Source organism: Bipolaris sorokiniana, assembly GCF_000338995.1.
Source record: "Bipolaris sorokiniana ND90Pr unplaced genomic scaffold COCSAscaffold_20, whole genome shotgun sequence".
Lineage (NCBI taxonomy): Eukaryota > Fungi > Ascomycota > Dothideomycetes > Pleosporales > Pleosporaceae > Bipolaris > Bipolaris sorokiniana.
In genome coordinates this window covers 416656-429031 of record NW_006911914.1, presented here as the reverse complement: position 1 = coordinate 429031, position 12376 = coordinate 416656, and the positions used below count along the sequence as shown (strand labels likewise).

At 50.6% G+C, this 12376-nt stretch overlaps 4 protein-coding genes across 4 annotated transcripts; 2 read left to right on the top strand and 2 right to left on the bottom strand.

Annotated features, from left to right (window-relative positions):
- Nucleotides 1-125: 125 nt before the first annotated feature.
- COCSADRAFT_279711 (uncharacterized protein) lies at nt 126-772 on the bottom strand. Its single transcript, XM_007707749.1, has one exon. The coding sequence runs from the start codon at nt 674-676 to the stop codon at nt 155-157; it is 522 nt and encodes a 173-aa protein (XP_007705939.1). The 5' UTR covers nt 677-772; the 3' UTR covers nt 126-154.
- Nucleotides 773-3959: 3187 nt separating this feature from the next.
- Nucleotides 3960-4281, top strand: COCSADRAFT_279682 (uncharacterized protein). The gene has a single exon (XM_007707748.1). The coding sequence runs from the start codon at nt 3972-3974 to the stop codon at nt 4230-4232; it is 261 nt and encodes an 86-aa protein (XP_007705938.1). The 5' UTR covers nt 3960-3971; the 3' UTR covers nt 4233-4281.
- A 3028-nt stretch (nt 4282-7309) lies between these two features.
- Nucleotides 7310-9042, bottom strand: COCSADRAFT_41954 (uncharacterized protein). The gene has a single exon (XM_007707627.1). It carries the CDS (start codon nt 8840-8842, stop codon nt 7616-7618), a length of 1227 nt encoding a protein of 408 aa, XP_007705817.1. The 5' UTR covers nt 8843-9042; the 3' UTR covers nt 7310-7615.
- Nucleotides 9043-9237: 195 nt separating this feature from the next.
- COCSADRAFT_103708 (uncharacterized protein) lies at nt 9238-11941 on the top strand (the record flags this gene model as incomplete). The annotated part of the gene is made up of 2 exons (XM_007707747.1): nt 9238-9366; nt 9425-11941. The coding sequence occupies 2 exons, from the start codon at nt 9238-9240 to the stop codon at nt 11939-11941; spliced, it is 2646 nt and encodes an 881-aa protein (XP_007705937.1).
- Between the last annotated feature and the right edge of the window lie 435 nt (nt 11942-12376).

Sequence of the window (12376 nt, the reverse complement as noted above, 5' to 3'; positions counted from 1 at the left end):
CCCCTGCTAGCCCACTCACACTGTGCTCGTCAGACCCATAGACCCCTCTGGCCCTCTGCCCACCACGCTCCACGCAGACGCCAAACGGTAGCCGTGCACCCCGGGCCTGCTACTTCTCCCCTCATCGGGTTTTGGCACCACATCGACCTGATCCTCACACCCTAGTCCGACCCCGTTGCTTTTGTACCACAGCCCTTCCAGCCTGAATCCGGTCCTTTTCCACCTCTCTGCTGCTGCGATCGCGATCCCACGCCCAAGCATCTGCCCTCTTCCTTCTATAGCCCACCGACGCGCCATGCAGGGCCCAGCGAAAGTCCCCTTTTCCCGCCGCCGCCTGACCCGGGCCCTCGCTATCTCTTACACACGCTGATGTCATTGCTACCCACTGCCCCAGTCCCTGCCCACCTGCCGACTCCCAAAACAGCAGGCCGCGATACACTTCTGGCGACCGCCATGTCCGCCGTGACACCGCAATCCTGCCATTTCGCCCTTCACCCTCCGCTTTCCCCTCACCTTGGATGCAAGAAAGAGAGCGGGAAAGAAAAAAAAAAGTCTCTTTCGCGTCACTAGAGCCGCCTCCGGTCCACGTGTAAGACCCTCCCTCCCCGATGCATCGCGATCCTCCCGCCTTCCATGTGTCTCCAATCTCATGATCATGCCGGGCAATGCGGTACATACGTGTCCAAGTATTACTTACTCTCCAGCACCGTATGTATGTACGTGCACTTGCTTTGCCTGGCTTGCTTGCATATACATTATAGTACGTACATGCTATACCATCTTACTGCTTGCTTGCCTGCCTAGCAGCCCGCCCTGTCCCCTCAACCAATACTCTGTCGCCTCGTCCACGGGGCTAATCCTCGCCCTCTACCGTGGTAGCAAGACCCTCGATGATTGTTTTCCCTCGTCAATCGCCCTCCCGGTGCGATTGACCAGCATCTTGTGAAACCTAGATTGCTTCTTTGATGCGTCTTCGCTTGCGCAATCTCGCAACCGCAACCACTGTTCAGCTATCCGTCCATTCCTCCATCCTCTACAGAGACCCTGCATATGCGATCCCATCTGCTGCATGAACAAGCGCAAAAGCTACCGGCACCTCTTGATCCCACTCCCACCCTCATAACCACGTCCTTTGTCACTTGGACCTCACGACGAGCCTGCTCTGGGACACATGCTTTGCTAGCCATTTCTACCATTGTTTGTTTCTGAATCAAGGCGCCGACAGTGTGCGTGCGAATCTCGATCTCTCTGCTACACGGTACGTCATTGAACTCTGCGCCACAAGCGCTGCATCGGATCCACTCGGCCTATTTGGAGAAAAAAATTGCTCCTGCGCCAGATGAGCAATTTGGGCCTTGGCATCAAGTTCTGATCTCGATCACTCTCAGCGCCACATGCCTTCGGACCAAATCACAACCACGGGCTACCCATCTAGTATGGCGTTCATGCAGGCAACCACTGCGAATCCCCCCTCGCGACGTTTATTCATCGATTAGCGTCTGCACCTTCTCGTTTGTCATCAGTTTTGGACGCTCAAGTTCGATAAACTAACTCTGCGAGTACGCTATTGCTCGTATGCCCCGTACAGACACACATCACATACGGTCCCTTAGTCTTTCGGCATGTGTGATAGTAGTAAGCCCGTTGGGCAAGCGCGCACCCTTCCCCTCCGCTTCCGCTCACTTGTAATGATTATTCTCGCTTTCGGCTTCAGAACCTGTCCTCTCATCGACTTTGCGACAGACCCTGGCTTTTCGGGAAACATACCGTGTACACATATGCCTAATCATATTGTGCCCATTTGCTTTTTTCGGGTTCGAATCTTGGCAAATGGCTGAAAAGAGAACGGACCCTTGAGCTGTTCTCGGTAGTTTTTGCATCAATTGTTGCGACAATACACAATACAAGCATAATCCCCAAGATAATGCAAATGTGCTGCATGTCTGTCGTACGAGTTGTCGCGAGGGGTACGCGCGTTATCTCCATTAACTCTATGTTACTCGTGTATAGCTGCTTAGAGAGGTAAGCCTCGAGCTGCGTTTCAGTGCCATACAACCGTTCCGACAATCTTCGGCCTCTGCGAGAGTGAGCATCTGCGACACACCATTGGCTGGCCCTAGCAGGCTGAGATCGCTTCCACTACCCCGTTTGCACTACGGCAGTTTTTTTTTTGTTGTGTGTGCTTCAAACTCAAAACTGCGTGCATTGACGCGCGCGCTATTGACGCCTTCCGTCGCAAGTTATTTTACCAAGATTAGGTGCACATCACTACTTTACACCCACCTAGAAAGGAAGCGGAAAGAAATGAGACCAAACCACTAAAACAAGGGCGGCGCATTATGCAACATGGGTTTCTTTCTGCGAGGCTGCCAGCCGCACACAACGTCCGCGGAGCTGGCTGTCGGCTGCTACTTTTTAGCTCGGGCCCCACCACGAATGAACGGAACAGGTTCCTACCAGACGTTTCCGACCGTTGTCGGGCCTGCTTGCACTTGCTTGCTGTGTCATCCCCAAGAATGAACGCTTATCCCGCATCCCCGCCCACGCTACCGCAGAGTAGATCCACGTGGGAAGCAACTTGGATTGCTGGAGCTACTTTTTTTTCTGCTCTCTTTCTCTCTGCAAGTTTCTTGTTCCTTTGCCAATAATTACGTCTACTTACTATTCCCGGCGAGCGGGGGAAATAGCCACGCTGTGCCAAGTAGTTTTTTTTGCTTGAGGCTTCCCATTAACCTATACCTCTCAACACTTTCAAGCAACCACTTCCTTGTCCAGTAGTAGTAACCAACTTTTTTTGGGGCGCTTCAATAACTTGCATCTCCCCCGTCCGGATGTGATCCCCGGTGTAACTAGTAGTTTTCCATAGCACCTCTATCCATATCTCTCGTCCCGCAATCACCAATTGCCTTCTTTGGCCGAGAAACCAAGAACAACAAAAACGCCTTGTCTAGACCCTTCCCCTCCCCTCCCCTCCCCTCCCCTCCCCAAATCCCCCCTTTCCCCGCTCCACTTAACTGCCATTTGCCTATCAGAGCTCCGTCCATACTCCGGATGTCGCTTACGCCCTCCTTCACCTCTCATTAAACTCTAGGCGAGAGATAAATCCCTCTTTTGTAATCACCACTTTCATGCGGACCCCCTCGGATTGTGCGAGAGGGTACGGAGCTGATGCCGACTCAAACGCGGTTCATGCATCCCCTCCCTCCCTCCCCATGTTCGCGGCGGTGGCTTGCAAAACCATGGCGAGAACAGAAGGAGGAAAGAAAGAAAAAGAAAAGCCACAAACTGTATTTTGTCTTGAACTACTTGGTAGATTGTGTGTTGTTGTTTCCAGGGATGCGCAACACTGTGTGTGTGTGTGTGTGTGTGTGTGCGCGTGCGCCCCCGTGGTTGATGAACCGTTCATTTTATTCGGTACTGGGTTTGGTGAACTAATACGCCATTATACTTGCTCTCACCCTCCTCCTTCCACCTTAGTCTATTTCTTTTATTTTTCTTTTATTTCTTTTTTATATTTTCTTTTGTATGCGTTTGTGAACTCTGGTTCACTTGCATCATTTCCTGCTTGTCAACTTGGCCAAACCCCCCTCCCCTCCTCCTTCCCATCATCAAAAATCCTGTTTTTATTTGATTTTTTTCCTCTGACTCGTGGGCTGGCTGGGCCATGCGTGATGTATGTGGGGAAGTTTACAGTAATGTGCAAAGTTGCTTGTTTTACGTCGTTTGTGCTGCGCGCGCACGCGGCTATCTTTCCCTTTCGACCAGCCACACACGCACCCCGGTTTATTACTAAACACGCCGAATCTCTAACTGCTTTCTCAGCCTCGTACTCGCACAACGGGTCCTCTTCTGGGTTGTTTTAGGCGCTCGATCGATGCGCACGCCGGTCATTCCTCTCGATTCTATACATTGTTCCTTGGAAAAATAAGTCCGATTACCCTGATTCAAGTTTTTTTTTTGAAGAATTACTCATGCAACCTATCTATGCACATTCTTGCCTTGCAAGTTTCCCCTTCTTACGAAAGAAAGAAAGAAAGAAAGGCGGATTGGTGGTGGGGAGGATGCGCGCCATCTCATCTGATGTCTTGTCATGTCGTTGCATCTCTACTGTCTTTCCCCCCCCCCCGCCTTGCAATTCTTTACATCAGATCATTGACAAGTCTTTTCTTTCCTGGTTGCTGGTCAGCCTTAACGACCCTCTTTGCCGGCTGGCACTTCCGACAAGCAAATAGCGAGTAGCAGCTACCATGCCTTCCCGCTCTCACACGTCAGGCCCTCAATCCTTCCTGTCACCGGCGTCCAAGTAAATCCCCCTTCCCATCATCTCACCTACTCGGCCATTTCCTCCATAGACATCACACACACACACACACACACACACACACACACACACACCTCGCGTGCATACACGCGAGAGCGTTGGACGTTGAATACGGGAACGCAAAAGAAGCTCGGTTTCAGCATCCCCCCTCTCCAACCACCTCCAATACGTACTACACTACTACATATCACAAACCGTTGTCCCGCCCCACCCCTCCTACCTTCCCGCGTGCAACCACCCCGTTTTCGTGGCTTGCCCCTTCTCATTACAAAACGGCGTATAGTAGCTGCAGGGTCTCGTTCCCTTCCCTTTCTCTACCCTCTCTCGACCCTGATTCAAGCGCCATCTTGCTCCACTATTTGCTCATACTACATATTCCCACATAAATATAATCAATCCTCCGAGGGGTCAACATAAATCGAGGCAGGGAAGCACAAATCGGGTTTAAACAAAAAAAACGTGTGTTCGTACAAAGTGGGGGAAGGAGGGGGGGACAGCGGCCGGCAGGGCTTGTGTGCCCTGCTTTGTTGTCTAGATTTGGAGGTGCGCATGTACGTTAGGAAAGTAGAATGGGAATGGGATTGGGCGTGGTGTTTGACTCGGGATGCGATGACCATCCCCCCCATAGCCCCCCGCGTAGTATAGTATGGAGAATGTGCGGTAAGGTCGGCGACGTTTGAAGCAACCCCAGTCTGCGCGCATGAAAGAGAGAGAAAGAGAAAGGGACATGTGCGTTGCTTGGATTCAAGGAACGAGGGAAGGGAAATTGAAGTGCCTTGCTTGCCTGGTTTTCACTGTGGTGGGGTTCATGTTTTCTTTTTCGGTTTGTCCCCTTTTTTTTTCTTCGTGTTGCAAAGTCGGCGGTTGCGTTTGCGTGCGCTTTGCTTGTCCTTCTTCCCACCCCCGGGAATGTTGGCCGGTCGCCCGTGGCCAATGGGGAGCCCCGGAATACAATGACATGGGGGCTGGATACATGCTTCCTTTCGCTCTGTCTGTTTCTGTTGTTCCCTTCCGGATACCTGGTAACAACCTTTTTGTCGTCCCCTCTTCCACATGGCTCATGGTTTGATGTGGTTTTTCACTAACACCGTTTATCTTAATCGGTGAGAAAGTAACCATTGGGTAACTAGCATTCGCATCGATGTAGCGATTGCTAACTCTTTTTTCGCATGGGCCCTATCGGGCTTATTTCTTTGGCTTGCTTGCTTTGCGGCGATTGCGGTATACTTTATGATGCTACATGTTGCATACATGCATGCAACATGAGTAATTACCACATCATACGTCACACCTTTTCTTACCTCTTTCCCCCAACCACATCCCCGTCCAAGCCTCAAATCCACTTTTTCAATTTCTGCGCTATCCTTGCTGTCTCTCGGTGCAACCTAATCTCCTTTATCTCCTCGACTTCACTTTACCATGTTTTTTTTACAACCCCATGCTATAGATAGCCATACCAACCCAGCTTATACGCCCGGCACACTTTCCTTCCCTGCAACTCTATTCTCAGGTGTATATGTGTAGATCCAAAGACCTGGGATGAGCGCATTTCCCTTTGCGTTTTGCGGGCGGGTGGTGGGGTTCGACTGAGCAGGCGGCGGAATATGGTCGCGTAAGAAACCCAACCCCCGGTAAGACTATCAGGGTGACTAAGTTTGTCGTAAGACTATGAGAGCGGGATTCAACGGCCCCGATAGTAAAAAGAAGGTTATACGCCGGGGTTGGCGAGCAGCGGCTGGGACAATCAGACAAGGGGGGACATCGGGGATAACAAAGAGTTAAGGTTGGATAGTAATCACCGTAAGGGTACTCCGTAAGCAACGAGCAAAGACGGGAAAGAGCAAAGGTTACATGGGTGTGCGACGCCGAGATGGAATAAAGAAAGGATATCCCAGCTTCACCCCAAGTCTTCACCCCCGGGGCTCACGGGTGCGGTGGCGGAATAAGGTTGCGTTGGAGGGGGGCGTTCTTTCGCGTATTCCCCTGTGGGGATTATGGATGGGTAGATGGGTAAGTGTATGGGTAAAAATGACGTTTGAGTATTTTCAAAAGCGCCGGAGAAGGGCCGTCATGAAGGGTTTTGGTTTGGGTTGCGAGATGCGAGAGTGGCTGACGTCTCTTCAGGGAAGGGAGTCCGAGGGACTGGTTTTGCTTGGGGTTGTAAGAGGGGGGAATTGGAAAGTTAAAATCTGGTGGTTCGGTTTTGATGCTGAGTATGGTTCGATATGTACAGGGAGTGGGATGCATGACAGGGTGTGAATACGTTGGAGTTTATATTCCGAGTCGTTTATAGTCTTCCGAGACATGTATCGTACCACTTCCAATTCGATAAATGTTTACGTTCGACTTGTATGGATTGTTTTTTGACACAATATCGATATTTCCAAGGTACTAGCCCTGGTTGTAACACTGCGATATGTTACCTTGCACATTCGCAAACTATCTTGCCTGTATTGAATCAGGTTCCCAGTTCAGGTATGACAACAAAGTAATGTCTTTGAAATTTGAGTTTCATAATTCATGGTTGCAGTAAGTGGTATGATGAGGAATCCTGGGGTTGTAAATATAAAATATCCACAGTTGTAGTATTTTTTTCGAACATGTAAACATCCAATGTATTACGAAGGCAACCCTATTTTGAAGGAAAAGATTATTCGAACAATCAAGTGTCTTGACCAGTACTATGTACGACTTACAATAATTATAACAGAGCGCCTGCAAGCTTTTGAAACGTTAGAAAGAGACATGCACGAAATGATTTTACCCTACTGTGGTTGAAATCATACAGACAGACCATACACTGTGACGAACACAAGTATATGTTTAGCTATAATCTACTGGCAACCCGCTGCTGTGGCAGCTATCTGATATATTTTCTCACCAGTATGAGTGAAACATCCTACAGACAGCAAAGTAGAAACACACTAATGTTATGGTATCTAGGACTTTCCAGATCAATAATTTTTTAGTATTGATTGAGCTTTTTTTGTTGATACCAAATACAGGCAGGTCGAGATACTGTCTGCCATCCTTTTCTAAGAAACAATAATCCGCTACTCAAGACGCGAAACAGATAGCAACCATTCAAGCAGTAGTATTTATTCACTGGAACTTAGCATCTTAATGCCAATAAGAGTATCAAAAAACTTTACCAGGAGGATACCGAGTCGTAAGTGAGCAGACAACCACATCCACCCTGCACTGACTGACTTTATCGTAACAGGTCTTCACCCAATTGTATATGTCAGTTCCGAATTTTCAAACTTCACATGCATAATTGAGCGCTTCAAAAGTCTATGCTACACTGTTCGTAACTTGAACAAACTTTTGCCACTCCTTGTATGCCGCTCCACTCGAGATTGCCCACTTTGCTCTCCGGACACCTTCCTTCCAGCGTCCACCACCGGGCCCGACTTCTTTGATGACATTACCGTCATCACCCTCGCCCATGTTACTTGTATCAGCATCACAAATACCGCTTACTACGAACAATGCTGCCGTATTGATGTAGACAAAATGCAGAATCGGGTCGTCAGGCGGGACCTCGCCGTTCAAAATCTTCATGAGGATCGTGGCATTCTGTTCTGGGGACTGACCCGGGCTAACCTCGCTGAGGGGATGCTCAGGAAGCCCAAAGTCGGCAGGGCTGACGGTGAAGTAGTTGATGTCGACCTCGCCTGTTAATGCATTCTCAACTAAGCGCCAGCAGTGAGTTGGTCCAGCACACGATAGCTCGTCAAGTTCCTCGTCGCCGCAGATAATCATGCCCTTCTTGGACCCTGATTGCTTGAGTGACTCTGCAAAATCTGGCCCAATCTCTTTCCTGGCGACACCCAGCACCCGGGCCTCGATCAGCTCGTGTAGGGGGTTTGCCAGAGGACCAAGAAGGTTGAAGATGGTTCGCCAGCCCAACTGCTTCCGAATAGAAGCGGCATGCCTGGCACCAGGATGGAAGATGGGGGCGAACAAAAAGGCATAGTTGGTCTGTGAGTAGATTTCATGGATGGTGTTTGGGGTAACGGCGGTGATGATAGGGGCCTTTGGTGGTGTGCATGAAAGGAGATCTGCCGAGCCAGAACGCGATGTAGACGCTTTGTTGCCGTGCTTTCCAATCATGAGGAGAGAGCTTGCCAGAATGGAAGAGGTAGTGCTGATGTTAAACGTGTTGTGTGAGTCACCTCCTGTGCCTACAATGTCACACAAGCCGCCGTGGTAGTTCCCTTCTTTCCTTCCCCGTTTGGCAATGAGCTCTTGCAGGCCTTGGATATCCACATCGGTTGAAAAGTCACGCATGGCCTTCGAGCACTTTGCCAGCACTTCGGCCTGTCTGTCCTGGTCTGTGAAGTGGAGACATGTTAATAATGCGCCTGTCTGGACCTCTGAGAGACTGTTGGTAAAGATCAAGGCGAGTGCAGCTGCAATCTCGTCGGCGGTTGGCTTGGTGGTGGGTGACTCATGCCAGAGACGTTTGAGGAGGGGCGTGATAGACGTCTTGTCCTCGTCGGTAACGTCGGTAGCCATGGTAGGGTGAATTGGTGTGCTTTGCTTGCTGGCGGGGTAGGCTGGCGGGGCAGAGGGTTGGTGGTGGTGAGATGGACGTGTATTTGTCGGGACACGTGTCAATGGCAGTGTTTATATGTTGTATGGCCGAGCCAATACACGCATTGTTAATTTGGGGATACGGCTGAGTCACGGGAGTGGTGTTTTGGCATATTCCGCTCCTGACAGGGTCCGATGATGTGCTGCACAATGACGGGCCCCACGGCGCTAGGGCACACTGCTAGCGTGCCAAGAATCTTCAAATTCTCGACTCATCGCCGTGCGAGCGCCGCCATCTTTTTTGCGGTCGTGACGGGTCAGAGGAAATTCTCTGACGGACCTTGCAGCTGCTCCGCGCGCGACACCAAAGACATCAAATGGGGAAGAAGCGAACCCATGCCGAGACCAAGGATGGCTTTGCGAAGCCCGAGCCGGACCAGGGCCGGCTGAGCGCGAAGAAAGAGCACAAGAAGGACCAGAAAAAGCCGCACGCGCAGTCGCAGCTTGTATGCGCCCTGAAAAAAAAAACCGCCTGTACTGCATCGCCATGCTAACGCGAAACAGCTGATTAAGCCGCAGCCAGAATGGCATGCCATTGACCTTCCAGAGCTTCCTATCGTCGACAATCCCACCATCCCGCCGCGTTACATCATCGATGCGCTCCACGACTATGCCCTCCAGCTGCTCGACGCAGAGGCCAAGGAGTATGCAGCCTCACACCTCGCAAAGGACTCGTCGCACAAGTTCATGGCTACTGTCATGGACTCTGGTACCATGGAGGACAAGGTGTCAGCCCTGACGCTCTTGGTCCAAGAGTCGCCACTGCACACGCAAAAGGCTTTTGGGCAGCTCATGGGACTGTCGCAAAAGAAGAGCAGGAACGCCGCCATGCAGGCTTTGGCTGCGCTAAAGGATTTGCTTGGCCAGGGTGTCCTCCTTCCTCCAGACCGAAAACTAAAAGCGTTTGCGCGACAGCCAGCCCTCCTCTCCGCCATCCAGGGAAAGAATGTGCACTGGAAGGCGGGTGAGAAGCTTCCTGGTAGCCTGCAAAAAACGCATTTGATTGTATGGGCGTTCGAGGACTGGCTAAAGAAGCAATACTTTGAGCTGCTCAAGATTCTCGAGGCATGGTCTAATGATGAGGTTGAGTTCTCGCGCAACCGCGCTGTCACATATGTTTGGGAGCTCCTCAAGGAAAAACCAGAACAGGAAGAAAACCTGCTGCGACTGCTCATTAACAAGCTAGGAGATAAGGAGAAGAAGGTTGCATCAAGGGCCTCGTATCTGCTGCTCCAGCTGCAAAACACCCATCCGCTCATGAAGAACGTCATCATTAGCTCCATAGAGTCCGATCTGCTCTTCCGACCGAACCAAAGCGGAATCGCCAAATACTACGCCGTCATCACCCTCAACCAGACCGTCCTCAGCCTGAAGGAGCCCGAGGTAGCCAACAAGCTGTTGGAAATCTACTTCAGTCTCTTCTTGGGCCTGCTGAAGAAGCAAAAGGAACACGAAAAGGAGGAGAAGCGGCTGAACAAGCATGGCCTCATCCAAGGAGGTGGTGGAAAACCCGGCAAGATGGCCAGGCAAAAGGCTGAAAAGGCGGCTACCATGGCTTTCAAAGTCGAGGACGAGTCGCGCGAGAAGCTCATTTCGGCAATCTTGACGGGCGTCAACCGCGCATTTCCCTTTGCCAAAACCGACGACGCCAAGTTTGAGGACCAGCTAAACATGATTTTTGAAGTGACACACTCTTCCAACTTCAACACCAGTATCCAGGCCATGACTCTGATTCAGCAGATTTCGGCCACGAAGCATTATTCTGCGGACCGCTTCTACCGTACGCTGTACGAGTCGCTTCTGGACCCACGCCTCATGACGACTTCAAAGCACATTATGTTCTTGAACTTGCTATACAGGTCGCTCAAGGCTGACACGAGCATCAAGCGCGTAAAGGCTTTTGTGAAGAGGTTGCTCCAGACCATTCACATGCATGAGCCTCCGTTTATTTGCGGAGTCTTGTATCTTGTAAACGAGTTGATCAACACCTTCCCGAGCATCAAGTCCATGCTATCCACACCAGAAGACCATGCTGATGACAGTGGCGATGAACACTACGAGGATGTTGATGAGGAAAAGGAGCCCACAACCAATAAGAGCGAAGACAAGTCTACAGCACCAGCCTACGATTCTCGAAAACGAGACCCAGAATACGCAAGAGCTGACCTGTCGTGCTTATGGGAGTTGCTACCGTTGCAAGCACATTACCACCCCTCGGTCCATGTGCTCGCTTCCAAGATTGTCAACCAGGAGCCCATCAAGGAGAAGCCAGACCCAACAATCTACACTTTGATGAACTTCCTCGACAAGTTTTCCTTCAAGAACGCAAAGGCCAAGTCATCCGGCATTCACGGTACATCCATCATGCAGCCTATGGCCGGCACATCCAAAGCGGCATCCTACCTCATCACGACGCGCGACGGCGACCGGACGCATGACCCGCTCAACTCTGAGCAATTCTGGCGCCGCAAGGTCGACGACGTGCGCGACGATGAAGTCTTCTTCCATACGTACTTTGAAAAGGCCGGCAAAGCCAAGCAGGCGGAGAAGAAGACGAAGAAGAAGAACCGCAAGCAAGACGACAGCGAAGACAGCGCCGACGACGAGGAAATCTGGCAGGCGCTCGTCAAGAGCAGACCCGAAGTCGAGGGCGATGGCGGCGACGACGACGATCTCAGCGACTTCGACATGGACGACATGATGAGCGATGACGACGAGGGCGCAGGCGGTATGGACGGCGGCGTCGAACTGAATCTCGGTAGCGACGACGATGAAGACGTCGAAACGGGTGGTCAGCACGCCGACGATGATGACGACGACGACTTTGCAAATTTCGATCTCGACGACGAAGACGCGTTCATGGATAGCGACGCTGATGTCCCCGTTGATCTTGACGTCGACGAGGATGAAGGAGCCGCAAAGGATGGGCGCAAGAATAAGAAGCGCAAGCTTAAGAGTCTGCCTACTTTTGCCTCGGCAGACGATTATGCAAAATTGCTTGCTGATGAGGATAGCGAGTAAGCTTTTGTTTGGTCTTTGCGTTGATGTAGTATTTTTTCACAGAGATGGATTATCTTTTTTTCCTTCTCCCTCAACTTAAAAGAAGAAGAAGATTTTTTTGTCAACTTGTTATGTGAGGTCGTGGTGTCCTGATGTCGTCATCATCGTTGTTTTTGTTGTCATAGTAAAAAAAAGGAGCACTTCGTCGTTGTATTACGCCCATTTTTTTCATTTTTTTCTCCATCAGGTTCGAAAGGGGGAGTGGGATTTAGGGTTTTGGGCAGTTGTTAGATGTTTACATACCCTTCCCCCCCCTTTTGTTAATATAACAACCATATCTTGAAGAAAAAGAAAAACACAAGTGTACTGGAGTAGAGAGAAAAGAACTTTCTTCCCCACTTTCTCTTCATGTCATTTAGTTCATAAAGATGGGTGTTTCATGCTCAGGCGGGTTAT